Source organism: Camelus bactrianus, chromosome 8, assembly GCF_048773025.1.
Source record: "Camelus bactrianus isolate YW-2024 breed Bactrian camel chromosome 8, ASM4877302v1, whole genome shotgun sequence".
Classification (NCBI taxonomy): domain Eukaryota; kingdom Metazoa; phylum Chordata; class Mammalia; order Artiodactyla; family Camelidae; genus Camelus; species Camelus bactrianus.
In genome coordinates, this window is record NC_133546.1 from 35,066,886 (window position 1) to 35,084,268 (window position 17,383).

A 17,383-nucleotide genomic window follows, 5' to 3' on the forward strand; every position below is an offset into this window, starting at 1 on the left:
TCTGATTACTGTATACAGACATGGCTTAAGTCAACAATCAAATAAAACAGAACTGCATGCATATATAGCTGAAAATAAAAATAATTTCATTAGTCAGATTTTCTTTAAAAATTCAGAATTCTATGATTTTCCTAAAAAGTCTAATAAATCAAAATTTACTAAAGCTTTGGTTTTGGTTTCATTCCTTTTAAAATATATAATTAAATATATATTAAAAGCAAGTATCTTGCTATCTCTACCTACACCCTTCACTACATACTTAAGTGCCTATTATTATGTTAGCTAGTTTAGGAAAGATATAAAAATTAAGGTCTGCATTTCTGAGGAAATTATTTTAGAAACAAGTCATATACACAAAAGCCCTAAGAATAAGAAAAGATAATATAAAGCAACTAGTAAAATGTTTTGTGTAATTCACATTAAAGAAAAACATATGCACACACACACACCAAAGTTAAGGAAGATAGTGAGATTCATTTAATAGGCATATTCCACATAAACAATTTGTCACAAATGTTCCATTTTAAGAGTCCACATGAAAAATCACAGTACGCATAGACTAGAAGCAGAACACACCAGACAAAAAGTTCCTAGAGATGTTTGGGTTATCAAACTTTTTACTATTTTTCCAAATCTTTTTAGGGTTTGGGGGGAAAATTGGTGCATTTCAGCTAAAAACATCATTTTGTCTACATGTTCTTGACTATTCTATCATTCTTTCTCACCAAAAGCCATAGTTTTCTACAAATTCCATAAAGTTTTAAATTAATAGTGTGTGGTTTATATTTACCAAGAAATGGTTTACCCATTACCATAAAAATGGCATTAAAAATATATCTGGCTAAATAAATCCAAAAGAGAACAGTGGGTTTTGTTGGGTTTATAGACAATGATATATATTTAAGTAACCATACATTCTTAACCTTTCTCTTGGGGATAATTCGGAAGTAATCTGCCTTTTAATAACCTACATTAGACATCACAGTTGCAGTCCAAGTGAGTAGCGTCACAACAAAATTATCTAACACACACATGTTGCTTAGGGCTGCAACGTTACCATAGTTACTACCAGATCAAACGTCTCAGGAAAGCAGAGCCACTAAGTCTTTCAATGTGCAGAAATTCAGCACTTTGGATAGGTTATGAGCCTTCATTTTCCTTCATCTTTGGGCTTTTCCAATTGGTCTTGTGTTGTTTCTTCATCTTTCTTTTTCACATCTGAAAAATAAATAATTTTCACTCATATAGAGAATATGTTGAAATCTACTTTGTATTATATTGGAATAAAACAGTTGGTTTTTCCTTTATGCACCTTAGTCATTTTCTACTTGATTGGTACAAACTTTGAAAAGAGATATGGGTCCATTCTCCTAGTAACCTTTCCTACTCTCCAGGATTATGATGTGCTGGGCAGTCTTCTAAGGTATTATTACCATCTCCATTCATAGATGAGTCCACTGAAGCACAAATAGGCTAAGGGACTTGCCCAAGTCACCAGGTGGGGAAGTGACAGAGCCACAGTCTGGATTCAGGTTGATTGACCTTGCCCGCCCCCATCTCCCTATGTTGGATCACGCTCTGATTTTCCTCACACTCTGCCTCCTTAGGAGTTCATCTCACTTTCTGCTACATGGAGAAAAAAAAAATCAAAACTATCAGATTTTCTTTCTGCCACCAAACCTCTAAAACCCTCTGAGGTCTGGTCTCCTACAGTGGAAGATGTGCTCCTCAGGACTGACTACATAAGTTGCTGGAGTCCAGTGCAAAGTGAAAGACGGCAAAAGTAGAACAAAACCAAGTGCAAGCCTCTTGTGAGCCCAGGGCCCCATGCAGCTGCCCGGTCAGCACACCCTTGGAGCTAGCCCTGGTGCTGCTCCTACCATCCAGCTCGAATTCCTTCCTAATCCAGGATCCTACCCATTTCTGCTTCAACAGCGCTCCCATAAGCATCCCCAGCCCCTCCGTTTCATCCGACTTTCCCTCTTTCTCCTGACTCCCTCACTTCCTTAAGTCACTTCCATCTTCAACAAACAAAGGCCTTCTTTTGACAGCAGTTTCTTCACATACTGGCTTTTCTTTAATCCTTTCAAATGTATTATCTTTTGCTGTCATCTTTTTAAAATAAAACTATTAAGTCTCTACCACGTCCCCAAAATTGGTCATACCAAAATCATCAATGTCATCTTTGAAAAGAAATCTGACAGACTCTATTCTGTTCTCCAACTTTCATTCACCAAATATTTATGAAACACATACTATGTACCAAGCAGTGGAAAAAAAGAAAAAAAAAATACATTCTAGGTCTCAGAAAACTTTTCATGAGAATTTGGATAATAACTAAAATAAGTAAAAGGTGTGGCATGTGAGAAGTGCTACAGAGGAAATTAAAGAACAGGGATTGTCAAGAAGCCTTGGGGCTGGAGGTTTGCAACATGAGATAGGGTTGGCTGAGAACGCCTCACTGAGGAGGGACCACGTGAGTAAAGACCCAAGGAGGTGAGGGAGCTAGCTAGGTGGATGGACAGCAGGGAGATGAGCATTCTATGCAGAGAAATGGTCAAGGTCAAAGGCAACAATGTGTAGGAAGTGCAGAGGAAAAAAAAGAAGAATGGAAAATGGGGTCGGAGAAGTATCAAGTGACTAGGACTTTCAGGGGGAAAATGGTGGATTTTTGAACCAATTTTGAATGTAGAGCTGACAATATTCGGGTGTCTCTTAGGCATCTCAGATGAAATATGGAGGAAGCAGAAATCACTCCTCTAACCCTTAAAATCGCTTCTCCTCCAGGCTGGCCCTTCTTAGTATATGGCATCTCCACTGACCCTGTTGCTCCAGGAATTATCCTCCATTCAATCCATCAGCAAGTCCTACGGGTTCTGCCTATAAAACACATCCCAAATCCACCCACCTCTCTCCATCTTTCCTCCTATGCAAAGCCACTGTCTCTCACAGACTACTGCAACAGTCCGATGCATAAAAGTTAACAAAGCTGATTCCCCTTCTCTTAGGACAAGTCTCACTTGGGTTAATTTTCTAGCTTTGTTACCCCAGAAAGCAGATTAAGGTGGAATGTCAGCCTGGTTACTCAAGCTTACGGTAAAAATGAACCAAATGGTAAAACACACCTGTGCTGAGAGAAACTGTATATTAACTCTAAGTACCTGGTAGGAAACCACAGCACTGGGATTCCCTAAATGCAATGACTCTTGTAACTGAGCATGTCTCTTGCAGGGAAGCTAGGAAGCAATCTCCAAGGACTTATTTCCAAGTGTTAGCCCCCATGGGATACAGGGCTTCTGACCCTCTACCCACATTGATGCAAATCTTGTCTCCTTGCACCTGAGTTCTCAGTGAGTGGTGGGATGGGCGTGACATAGACACTGGTCCCCAGGACTGCTTATAAGGGTTGCTTCAAGGACTCCCATAGAAGAAGATTATGTAAATTATATTCTGTAAGAAGATTACGTAAGGGTAATGTCGCCCTTCTGGCCCACTGTGTTTTCAAACCTGTACACTTCTAAGCGAAGACTGGCACCAAATGTGATCTTATGAGTCTGAAAGCTTAACTTGGCCCCTAAAGATTTCCTAATGGGGACTGCACCTTCTAATCAACCGTATCTATCATTCCTCCTCTGCAATCCATTCTCCATGTAACAGACAGAGTGGGTATTTAAAACGTGAATGTCACTCCCCTGCTGAAAACCCTCACACTTAGAACAAAATTCTCTCTATTCATCCAGGTTTCTAAAGCCCTAAGAGATCTAGCCCTCGCTTCTCTCTCCAGCATCATCTTCTAACCATTCTCCCTCCTCCCTCTCACCCACTGGCCTCCAGCCACAGCAGCCGGAGTTTATGTTTCTTAACATGTCCACCTTGTGCCACTCTAAGAGCTTTTTACAAGCTGCTCCTTCTGCAAAGAAGGCTCTTTCCTCTGACTTTCCTGTGCCTGGACCATTGCGTTGTTATTTAAAACATACCACTGCCATTCAGATTTCAGTTAGGGCTTCCCTAATTTCTCAGTCCAAGTAGCCACCCAATCACTTTTCACCACAGCATCCTACTTTAATAGGATAGAACGTTTCACTGCTGACTTATGTATTTATTTGTTTATAATCTAACTCTCCTATTGGAATATAAGAAGCATAACAGCAAGCGTTTATGTCCGTCTTATTCACTGCTATATGGCTGGTTTTCAGAGCGGTGTCCAGCCCTTGGCCCTAAGTTGAGTGATGGATCAAGTGACTAGTCAGTGATGGAGGGATGTAATACAAGGCCCTCGTGACATTTCCACTTTCCTAAGCTGCCGCCCTCTGTCACCTCTTGTTGATCTGTTATAAGGCATTGCTGTCCTCCCTACCATGGCTATCAATTGGTAAGGGATAGATTAAGACAGATTATGAACTAGGAGGATTTCAGGCAGGTTAATTTCACTCAGGGTGCCAGATATCTTCCCACTTCAGAATATCAAAAATCAAAAACAAAAGAGGATGGATCTGAAGGAAATCTGCAGACTTTCCCCAGAACTTCTATTTTTAAATGGCCAAAATGTTGAAACAAAATGTCTGAGACAGACCCCAGCTTTTCGTTTTTTACTAGCAATTGAATACTCATTGTAAACACTTAATATTTGTACGAAGCTAATGAAAAAGAAGATAGGCCTTAAAGCTATTTATTTATAGCTTCATTAGTAAAATTATGTCCTTTTGTGTTTTCTTTAATATCTGGTGCTATATGTTGATTTACTTTGAAAATTTTGAGTCTTAGTTAATATTTTCGATTTTCTTTCAAAATGATTTAAAGGAAAATATAAAATTAGGAACAATATTCTTTCAGAAAATGGTTTCCCTAGTGAACAAAATAAAGTGAAGAAACTGCTAACTCTCTTACCATGTAGTTCTTTCTCCTTTGTTTGACTAAATAATGTCAATAAACACTAAGATTCTGTGTGTGTGTTTAGGGTACATCAACTTTAACTAGGCCTGTGACACTAAAAAGCGACTTATCTTCTCTACCTCTCCAGTGGAAGATGGCCCTTCAACGTCAGTATCATGCTCTGTTAATCATAATCATAGTAGAGTTTAACTTAAAAAGCCAAAAACATTACACAGATTTTCATTTCTCTTCTTTCTTTTCCTCCATCTTTTCATTCATCTTACAATTGTTCATGTGTTCGTGGAAACTGTTATATTACTTGTAGTGTCCCATATGAGACATGAAATGTCTCCTAGAAAAAGGTGAGGTAACCCCGGGACTCGCGGATCTGGCCTCAGTCCCTGGCCTACAAGGTGAGAAGAACTTCATAAAGATCAGACCAGGAACACCTGTGGTTTTACCAGGTAGAACATCCCCTCCTGAGGCAAAGAACTAAGAGCCCTCTTCCGGGGCTCAGGTGAACAGGGTAGATGTGCAGAAGCTTCCGGCTCACTCTTGCACCACTGCCACCAGGAATGAATTTCTACACACACACTGGAGTTCACTTTGAAGTCTAAAATGAGGCACAAGGCACAGGCTTGTTGGTAATGACTTGCAACTAAAGCTGTCTCTAAAGCACTTGAATGTTTTTAAGTGAAGGGACTCCTTTAACACTTTACTGTAAGTATTATATTTATTTTCGTAAGACTGAACTCTGGAAGCTTTTACGAATGATACGTAAGCAATGCAGTAAAAGACCGAAGATTTTCCTTCATTCGTTTGATAAATAAAATAAAGCTCTCCTTTATTCTTTACTTTTTTAAAGGAGGTATGAGGGATTGAACCCAGGACCTCATGCATGCTCAGCAGGTGCTCTACCACTGAGCTACACCCATGCTCCTCTCCTTTTTCCTTAATTCAACTTTTCCTCCTGGTTAAAGAATGATCACCCTTTATGCAAATACTTGTCTTAAAGGTCTCATCTTTAGTTTATAATAAACTTCTTCTTAGATATGAGAAATAGAAGGGGACAGGGAAGAAGACGCTTCCAGAGTGATTCGATGATGGACAACAGAAGGAAAATTACTTTATTTCTAAGAGCTTTTCAAAAAATTTTGTAAGCTTATTGAAGGAAGGGATTATTCACCTTTGTATTCCCAGTCACTAGCACAGAGCAAAACTTTACATATCCAATAAGTAAATGTTCAAGGGGGAGGGTACAGCTCAGTGGTAGAGTGCATGCTTAGCATGCACGAGGTCTTGGGTTCAATCCCCAGTACCTCCAAATAAATAAATACCTAATTACCTTCACCACCCCCAAAAAATAAAAATAAAATTTTAAATATTCACATTCCACATTTACACCAGGAGATAAAAAGATGAAAAGGTCCACTTTTCGAAAGACTGAAAAAATCTACTCAGCTTTAAATGAAAGCTGAGAAGTTTTAGTAAACAAGTTTAAAAAAAAGAGTGCTTTTAACTAGTTAGGAGGGATACTGTTCTAGGGGACAGGATTAAGAAGAGAGACATGCTGTTGACTTTAAGAGGATTTTGAGTGTTACCTTCCTTCACGGAGAGGGCCTCCAGTTTCAAGGGCAACTCCAAGGTTCCGCCGATGGCTGTTGACCCCTGGATGTCTGGTAGAGCATTCCGGCGGCCTGCCCTTGCTGATGATGCAAAGTTGTTGACCATGGGCTCCACATCCGTCATTTCTGATGACTCTGTCCTCATAGCAACATCTACAAACAGAATGTGTAGGTAAAGAAGAGGATGAGCCTCTTCCAAGGGGCAGGTTCACAATGGCGGTTAGGAGGCATGTCTAGACTAGCAACACAGAAGCCTTGAGAAGCTAATCATTGATCACACCTGCACTGTTGTCTGCCGCCAAGGTCCCGCAGTTTCTACTTGCACACTCGTACACTGGCTGAATGGAGCAGGAAGGCCTCAGCGTGAGCAGAGTGCTATAAATAACCCCGGAGCCCAGGGAGCTATCTGGATGCTACAGGGTGCAGCAATCTCTTGTCTTTTGTTCTGCTTTTCTATGGATGCATTAGCCAAACGAGGACTTGGAAGGAAACGCGAACTGACTTGTTTGGCCGCCCCCGTGGAGACTCTGCCTGCCAGCATTTGCTAGTGGTGCTTGTTCAGGCTGAAACCAATCACTGTAATTTGTAAGGACCAAACAAAATACACTCTGTTCCTACATTTTAAAAATAAGAAATTCAACTTTATCTCAAAGGCTTTTTTTCCCCAGCGGCAGCTGCGTATTTCTATTGGCTCTGGTCTCAGACCTAATTCTCAATCCCCTCCAGTTCACGTTTGGGAGAACAGGACCTCGGTTACCTTTTGCTGCCTTCAAATGGACATGGTGATTACTAGTACTTTCCTAAGCATCCCTTATCTGCCTGGCGATTGTCTCTCTCTAGGGAAGAGACCATTCACTAGACAGGGAGGGAGGCAGCGATACTGCTTATTCTAAAACTCGCCCTCTATTTCCTACAACGTTTTCTAATGAATCTTTCCCAAGAAGTCAACACTGAATAGTATCTCAAAAGCAGCAGCTGCAGCTGCAGCAAACATTTTTTTGGAGAACCTATTAACTGCTAGGCTGTCAGCTGGGCCTCGAGAGTACAAAGGAATGAAGTATTCTCCATTTTTAGGCGACGTGCACTCTCCAACGGGAGAAAAAGGGTATGGAATAGATAACTCCATAACATAGAATGTGTTGAATATCAATACTCAACTGTGGCACTTGAGGGCAGACATATGCGATCCTTGGCCTACACAAACCAAACCAAACTTTTCAGTGTAGTTGGAAGGGAGCCCTTCCCCATCAGTTAACTTCAATTCAGGAAGTGCTAAAAATGAAGTGGAACAGGCACAAAATATGATACACTTCGTATTAGGAACATAACTTCCTTGGTCCGTACCACCCAGGAAATGCACATCGAGCTCAGTGTGGGCCTCAGGAGTCCAGAGATATTCTAGCCTACTTCCCCAGCTGTCTCATCTTTTCAGGAATCATGGAAAATTTGAAAACAATGCTAGATTTTCAGGCATAATTTTAGGTTTCTAACTACTGAGTATTTCCCAACTGTCTGGCATTGGTAGAATAAAGTGAAGAGCACTAGAGTATTAGTCAAAAAGAAATCAACCCATCATAGGCTTGCAAGGTGATATTGGTTAATCCACTTACTTTCTTTGAATCACAGTTCCTGTCCTATATAATGGGTATAAAAATTAGCCTGAGTGGTTCATAAGATACTCGTGAAGAATAAAGGAGATAAAGGACATGGAAACTCTTTGTAACTATAAAACCATATGTTTGATTATTGTCATCACTGTTCATTTCTAAGTTTTATTCACTCTACCACCTCTGATGTATCCCCTTTAATTCTAACGAGAAACGTCTCCCTATTGGAAGACCTCTTGAGTTTTCTAAAATGGAAACCAGAATGTATTCAATACTGCATGAACATTTTCACATCTATTATATCAGTTAAAACTTCTAATAATCCTATGAGGTAGTGAGGAATAACCCTCACTTGCTGATGTGGAAACTGGGACTTAGAAATATTAAGTGACTTAAGTTGCTAACCAAGCACACAAGGATGCAAACCCAGTTTCAGTTCATTCTGAAAGCAAGATGACATGGATTACCACAAAATTATCTTTCTAAATCTCAGTGATATGAATAAACAACCACATAACAGCTACTTTAGATTCAGTTCTTCAGACTTTTTAAACAGAAAAAATTATATACAGTTGACCTTTGAACAACACGGTTTGAACTACATGAGTACACTTATAGGTGGATGTTTTTCAATTAATATGTACTACAGTGCTACACCATCCACAGTTGGTTGCATCCAGGGGTGGAGAACTGCAGATACGGAAGGGCAACTATAAAGTCATATGCAGATTTTCAGCTGTATGGGGGTTGGCGCCCCTAACCTCTATGTTGTTTAAGGGTCAACTCTATATACGTATATGTTTGTGAAAGAGAGAGTCCCTGTCTTTTCATAGGTATTCCTCTCTGGCTTGAATGTCTGGTTCAATGATACATAAATTTCTAGTAGAGATCTCTTCTCTACAGCTTGTGAGAAGTACCTAACACCAGTTTGGAAACAGACCCCATTTGCAAGCTCCTTCTCTGTCCTCAGTCACTTAACATCACATCAGAAGCCATGGCCATGATCAAGTGTTTATTTCTGTGAAGCATCTTCCTGTGGAACTGCAAATAACTATGCTAAGCTTGGAGGAGAAGCTCCATGAATACTTTAATTATTACTAGCCTCACAGTCCAAAATCTTAAAATTGAAGATAACAATAGATATAAAAATATTAAGATACACTATTTTAAACACTTCAATGCTATATATTTTATGTTTCACAGGATGGGCTATGTCTAAGGAATACTGAATTAGAGTTTTCATGTTGAAATAGGACTTCCAAAAGACGGTCTCAAGAATTGGCCATCAACATGAAGAAGAAATTCTGGGCTCTGAGTTTAAGATTTCTTTGCTGCTGGCTGCCATTTGCAAGTTTTTGCTTTTACCTTTATATTAGTATTTCAGGCATAGGCTTTCTAAATTAGTCCTTTTTTGTTAATTGGTCTTAGAAAACAAGATCATCACAAAACTATGTAAAAGTCTGACAACTTTTAACTACCATTTTAAGATCAAAAACAGAACTGGCTATGTAGAGAGGCCAAGCAGGTTGCTTTACTCTGGAGCTTTACTTGGTCCTTTTTCAAATTTTCACTGGACACCACCTTATTTACAGGGCCTGCCACTGATGCTGAGTGACCAGGAAGGTTACAAGGTGGATAGTTTTCCCAGCTCAGCCCCACAGGGCTGTGGGAACAGGGCGCTTTCTACAGAGAAAAGTCATCTGATCTTCCTGACAGAGTATCTCGATGACTTAAGACATCACTGGAAAGAGCCTCTGAATGCAGAGGGTGATTCTTAACTGGGCATCTTTAATTTCCTGGTAAGGAAGTTTATTGCAGCACTGGAAATAATCTGAAAGTCCATGAGGAAAAGAAGACTGAATAAACCACACATATTATATTATGGAATATTATGTGGCTATTAAAAATAATATGTTAGATACAGTTAGATCTACTTATGGAGATATGTCCATGACACACTGAAATACAGCAAGTTGAAAAAGTAAATTTACAGCATGGAGGAAAAGGGGGAAAAAGTAATGAATACAATGTAATCTCAACTTTGTAAAAAGAATAAAAAATTTAGTTAAGAATTTAAGAGAGAACAAGGAGAATATTAACCACTTTTGTATTTCCTTACATATTTTAACTTGTAATCATGGGCACATATGACTTTTGTAATTTAAAGGACTTGAAACACATTCACCTAGCAAAGTTATGAATACACAGGTATCCTAATGCAGAAAGGCTCTAAAAGTAATATCATGACAATTTTACCCAAAATAGCATATCTTTAAGAGAAAGTCCCCATCCCCTAATCAGCCATCTTACTTGTCTGTTGTTATTATTCTATGCAACATTGGCTGTGTATGCAATCTAAACATGTATATAAAGTATGTATGTATATATATAATACAGAGAGAACTACTCTCTTCAATGTTTTGTAACATTTAAAAATATATAACCCATAGACATATAAAATAGATAAACAACAAGATCATACTGTATAGCACAGGGAACTATATTCAATATCTTGTAATAACCTATATTGAAAAAGAATATAAAAGGAATATATATATGTATAACTGAATTGCTATGCTATACACTAGAAACTAACACAACATTGTAAACCAACTATACTTTAATGAAAGAAAGAAAAAAGAACGAAATGGGTCAAACTGTACAAATTAAGGTCAAAACCAAAGAAAAAATAAAATCTCAAATCTGATTACAAGCTAAATGAAATATCAAGAATATATATTAAAGGTCCAGACTCATGTTTAATTTCAAGCCCTCTAAATTTGTAAGGCATTCATAGAAGCGCCCTGATGAGAAGTCATCAACCTGACAGAAAAAAATACGAACTAGATCCTATAAATGGTTTTCAACTGCACTGCCACTATTCTGTACTTGGGATAAGAGGAAAGAACTGACTGTATTCACAGTTCTGACAAATAACTAATTGTGCTCAACTGTTTTATTGACATAGAAATGCCCTTGTGGAGGTGAAATAAGTAAAGTCTGTGTATATAATTCATTAGTTAAAGAAAATAATAAATATAAAAATACTAATATATAGAAAGATAAAGAAACACTACTAAGAAAAACATAAAAGAGATTAACTTCCACATTCTTTTAATTTTCTGAGCTTACAAAGCTAATTGTGTATATGTTTGCTAACCAAGGCAGCTGACTCACGAGCAACTCTTCCTCTTTTTCTTTTACAGAATTAGCAGTGGAATCTGGAGTTCTGCTTCGTCAACTGTGGCAGCTTACAGGAGCTGAAACTGTTTGGACATTTGGAGATTCTGCAAAAGTCCTTGCATGCTCACAGCAAGATAATGCGATTTTAATTGCCTGGGACACACTTTCAGCTGTACCGTAAATATACAATTTTAGGATGCCTTAACAAAAAGATCATTACACATTCACATACACACACATGCCCGGATCTTTGCAGTCTCCAAAATATTGAAGGTGCAACACCAGCACAGCTGAAGAGGACAAAGATGTTCAAGCTAAACAGAGCACTGGAGGAATACGTATAAAAAGAAACCACTAGTCACCTCCCAGTGGACTCAAAATTGCCCCCTGAGAAAACAGTCTGCTAGTATGTTAGAAGCATAATTATAAACAAATAGAAATTTTTACAACCATTCTTTTCTCAAGCTTTTTAGTTTGAAGCCAAGACCACAAGAAGTTGGATATCCTTTTTCTAATTTCTGGATCCACATCAGTCACCCCATCACCCACAAGGAAACCACTGCTCATTCTGCATATAGAACTTAAACTCCTTACTGGCTAAGTCAGTTCTCTGGGAAGATAAGTCAAGATACCTGAAAAAAAATGCTTAAAATAAACAAACAAAAGAAGAACATGTATTTTGGAAAGTTAGTACTTTCTGGCCAAAAGACAGAGAAGAAGGAGAGAGACATACACTGGTCTCAGCTGCTAACCAAAAGCCTCAACTGTTTCTCTCTAGCTTTCAATATCTAATACCTTATGCTAGATTTCTTTAGTTCTCTGCCTCCAGATCATAATTTGGTTTGATTTTCTGTTTGGGAACATACAAACCTCTTCCAAACAAGGTGAAAGAACTGTAACAGTTGCCTCTTAATGTGGACCAAAAAAAATAGATAATTATGTGTTCATCTAGTCAACATTTATAAGGCTTCTCTTAAATTATTAAGTGCCAGGACCTGTGCTAGGCTCACAAGCTAAAAGAGGAACCCATAGTCTAGTGAGATCAAACACATTCTGCTCTTTTCAGTTACCTTCTTGATCTTAAATCCTATTCTTCGGAAATAAAGTAAAAGCATTCATCTCTGAAGCAGAAATCCTTTTAACACATTTCCTCTTCAACTAAGTATCAAGAACATTTTAGGCTAAACAGAGCTTACATGGAATGTATACCTGTATAAAAAGTATTTTTTTAAACTTAAAGACCTTCCCTTTCTTAAAAATTCCTCCATATACAGTGTTTCTGTGCTTCAAATATAAGCCAAAGGGAATTCTACCTTATGTCACACATTTTGTTTCGTCCATAGGTTCTTGCTTGATACTGATACAAACAGACCCTTCAGCATATACTGGTGGGTACATGGAAGCTATTTTTATCACAGAGAATTGCTGACAGCTTAAATTTATAAAATTCAAAGTCAAACTCATTTTCCCATATCTTCCAGGTAAAGTAATAAATAAATCAGAGTACCTTTCCAGCACAATGACATTTGCTCTACTAAGATAGGGTCACTTAGAATAATAATATGGATTGACTTGGATACAAATAAAAAAGATTAACTGCAACAAACCTTGGAACTCCCTTCAGTGAGTCACAGTTACCATGGACTTTGCTAAAATAAGTAAGGACTCTCCGTGCCTCAACTGGGAAGGCAGCCTGGGCAGGTTGCGTGGCAGACTGCTCCCGCACGTGCACAGAGGGAGTGGTTAATTACAAAAAGGAAAAGGGAACCGGGCTTTACAGGGAAAACAGCAACTGAGTAGGGTCCCATAGAATGAGTAAGCAAATTCCAGTGACAGGCTGCTCTCAGACCATCCACTTCTCATCTTGGCCCTTTCCAACCACTCTTGGACGCAAAGTGTTCCTAGATTTCAAAAGCAGCACAAAGACTCTCCAAGCTCACAGAAGCCCAAACTTCTGCACGAGTGGGAAAATAATACAATTTTGAGCTTCCTATGATCTGCCTGCACTGTCTCAGAGTGAACACGGGCTGAGAAGTTGGTTCCCCTTTTAGTGAGGTGGTGGTTTTTAAATGTCAAGTGAGTTTTGATGACATCAATAGGAAGACAAGAAAGGGAAGTTAACTCTGACCAATTAGTCACAGCAGAGGTGGCTGTGTATCTCTCTGCCTGGTATGCGGACTGGAATATAGTTGCCTAATAAATTTAACAAAAGAAATGTTGAAGTAATAGCTGGTACCTATATAGTCAGTGAAGGTACTTTTAATGATTAATATTCTTAATAAAAAATGAAAGTTCAATTATTAAATATTAAAATGAAATGTGTTACATTAACATTGAAATAGCTTTGCAGGCAGGTTGTGGACTATGACAAATGCAATGCCTTGCCGGTGTGAGTAACACTGATTGTCATATGCAGAGCAGTAGTTAATGCAAAAACTCACATAGAACCACCCTCATCCAGGTAGCCCTCTCTGGAAAAGACCCATAAACATTAAATTGCCAGCAGCCTTGCAGGACCACTTGATCCTGTCTGAAACAGGATCCTGTCTGAAAGACATTCGTTCCACACCAAAAGGTCCTTAATTTTCAGTCATGTCCAAAGCCATTCAGCATGGACCAAATATGCTCATAGACGTTTTGTACAGGACTAAATTTCAAGGACCTTTTGGCGTGGACCAGATGTCTTATGGAATTCTGGACAGGACCCAATGTCTGCTAGCCATAAACAGACTTACCAACACACAGTTCATCAGCTTTCTCTTGTACAAATATGCAATCCTCTAATAATTTAAATAGATCAGATCCTATAGTTTTAACTTATTCGACTAATTCTCCTTTACCATTTTCTTTCCCAACAAGAGGAAAAATAAAGCCCTTTATCTTCTGGGCTTATTTTCTCTGCCTATGATTATTATCGAGAATGAAACATCTATAACAAAAAATAGTCCTGTAATTACTCTTCCAATTTAAAGGTAATGTAAAGCAATAACTTAAGCATGGACACTTTAAATTGCATGCTTTTATTTCAGAAAACTTTCATAACATATAAGCTTATCTGCCTTCAAGAGGAAAAATGCAGTGTGATATAAAACAATAGATCTCTTTTCACAAACAAACAAAAATTTATACATGTAAATGTGTGCCATATCCATCAAATCAATTACTTTAGGAAACTACGTAATTATTCCACCTCTTAAAAACTTTTGTGACTTCATCAGTGCAACTCATTTTATATTCATATAAAATAGAATGATAAAATAATATACTTAAAATACATTATATTTTACAGTTTTTAGTTACAAACTATATGTCCCATTTGTTCACTCATTTCTTTGATTACACTCAGAATAAATTCAGGTTCTTTTCAAAGCCTCCTTAAGTAATTTAGATTTGTGTAAATTCAGAAGGAAACTATTTCAAATGAAGATTTCAAAGCAGAATTTGGAGCAGTGACAACATTACTGAACTACATTAATACACCCTTGGGATGAGTGACCTTAAATCAGTCCTCATGTCTGTTAAGCTGTCCAAGTGGAGCGTAGGAAAGTTTGATCACCGAAAAGTGAACATTCCTGTTGTTTAATCCTGCATTGTCTTCTAATAGACTTGGGACTTCCAGCAAGACATTTAACGTCTCAGTTAATTAAGTTTCTACGTTTATCAGAAGTAGGATTAATACTATCTCTTCTACTACCTTAGAACCAAACTAATGAATATAAATATGTTTGGTTAACAACTACACAAATCAAATTTGTTCAGATATCAGTCATATTAATTTATAGGCACTGTAATAGATTTTCATTATGAATGTCAATTATCCTGTTAAACTATGGTGTTGATGTGATGCTAGAGACAGCCTCTACTGTTGTGAGCTATAAAGATAGAAAGAGATTAACACTGAGACATTGCCAGAAACTTGGTGTTTTAAAAAAGAGCATTTAAAAATACTTTTTTACAATCTCCCACCCACTTCCCCATGGCCCACCCTGGCCACACACATCATGTTATTATATCTTAAAAATATAACTTTTCCAGGCCAAGATAATTCTAAGTTTTTAATAAAAATTAAAAAAAAAAAAAAGAAAAACCTCTAGAAAGCTAACATTTCATGGTGTATACAACTATGTAAAATACACATAGTTAAACGCCAAATGCAATGGCAAAAGTAAGGGACAGGGCTAAGAACTGAAATCTTTCACAAACCCTTCCTTAGTTAAATTGAATAAATAAAGTTAATAAATAGGTAAGATGCTTTTATCAGTGCACACAACTTTAAAAGTTCCAGCAATGTCTTTTTCTTCTATTTCACCAATTTAAAGAAAAATTCTTTGGGATGTCTCAGAGCCTTTTTGAATGAATTTAATTTTCATCTTTTGCCTTCCAGTTGGGAAAAGGAGGAAATGATTGAGACTTTTCAAGCTCTGAATTGTTTTCTAAGTTCTCTTCATTATTTTATTTTTCTTTGCAGGAGAAGAAATCATTGTAGAGTTTCATCAAGCATAAAATTCAATCAAAATCATAGTGGCCAAAATTTTAAAGTTGTTTTGAGGATTTTTTTGGTTTATATAGACAAAAGAAATTTCTAAACAGCAAATGACTTCAGAAAGCAAATGACTTTCAGAAAGAAAAATCATATCATTGAAATATTTGTGTTCATCAAATTATGTATTTGGTATTAAGTTATAATTAAGTTGATATAAGTAAAATTATTCATACGGATGCATTTAACTTTTACAAAAAATTTATAAAAATAAAAAATTCTATTCCTATATTTATTTAATATTATATCAGAAAAAATATGACCTCATGAAAAATGTATCTAAAATATATTCAACAAACACAGCAAATTTAAACAGTTCAAAAATCTATATATAACATATATGTATAATAATAATTTTAAATATATATGCACAGAAAAACATGGGAAGGGAAATACACCAAAATTTTAACAGTAATTCTTTCTTGGTAGTGTTATTATAAATGATTTCTATCGTTTTCTTTGAACTTTATTGTTTTCCAAACACTCTATAATGAAGATTTTTGTAATATGAAAAATGGCAAAAATATATGTTGAGCACACACTGTTTTAAAGCACTTTAGTGAAAATAAGCTCATGTGGTTCTGTGCTGTGGGGCAGTCATTACTGTCTTCATTATAAAGGTGAGGAAACTGACAATCATAGAAATAAAAGGGTTTGGTATAAGCAACCCAGCGAGCAAGTGACACAGGCAAGTCCAGAACCATTTTATCTAACAGCTCACTCCTTGCTCCTTCTATTACACCTCACCAAATATTTGTTGCACAAAGACTGTATTCATTCAATCAACTATTACTAAGCATCCACCATATCCTTCCGTCAGTGCAGAATTCTGGGTAAATAGTTCCAAATAAGACTAAAAATATCGTGATAGACAGTGGGGATACACAAAAGAAGCATGATACATGGCCTTCACCCCCCAAAATATCTGTGACCTAATGTGCAAATGAAATATAAGCATATCAAAGAAATGTAAAAATAGAAGTCAGTACATTAAATAAACGGTATAAATGAAAAATACTATAAAAATGTAGAAATGCTATGGAATTTGGGGGCAATGAAGAGAGACTCCACAGAAGCTGCAGGACACATATCAGGCCTTAATATTTGAGAGAGAATCACAGGAAGAAAATGAAAAAGCTTACCAAGCCAAAGAAATATCTTTAGCTACATCATGAAGATAGGACTGCAGAAGGCAAGTTACAAATAAAGGAAAAGGAAACATCTCGCTATAATAGAGTATTATGCCATATAGAGTTGGAAAAATAAGTTGGACCACGGTCATAACTAGAACCCAGTGAAAATGAATGCCATTATAGAGGAGATTGTATTTCTTCCTGTGAGCCCTGGGAAATCACGAGAATTTCTAAGTCACGTAACCAAGGTGTGTATAAGATGCATTGTCTGAAAATTGACACTGATGTGAAAGAGAACTGCTAGAAGTCTATCAAAAAGGGAAGTTTTGTAAGTAAATCCACTGTAATAAGAGTGATAAGCTGTTTACAAAAAGTCTCTGTAAATGCAACAGACCAAAAATAGTTTCTTTTTTAAAAAAGAAA

General features: G+C 37.2%; 1 protein-coding gene across 7 annotated transcripts in view; it reads right to left on the reverse strand.

The window, feature by feature from the left end:
* Nucleotides 1-454: 454 nt before the first annotated feature.
* Nucleotides 455-17,383, reverse strand: part of PKIB (cAMP-dependent protein kinase inhibitor beta) — a 98,111-nt gene continuing 81,182 nt past the window's right edge. For 6 of the 7 annotated variants that reach the window (XM_045524619.2, XM_010965496.3, XM_045524616.2 and 3 more), the window contains 2 exons: nucleotides 6,474-6,650; nucleotides 455-1,218 (listed from right to left, as the gene is read on the reverse strand). In XM_045524619.2, the coding sequence (XP_045380575.1) occupies nucleotides 1,151-1,218; nucleotides 6,474-6,642 (237 nt within the window). In that variant the 5' untranslated portion in view covers nucleotides 6,643-6,650 and the 3' untranslated portion in view covers nucleotides 455-1,150. Of the gene's footprint in view, nucleotides 1,219-6,473; nucleotides 6,651-6,777; nucleotides 6,930-17,383 lie in introns of those variants that run through there. The other variant, XM_010965497.3, reaches the window with a different exon arrangement.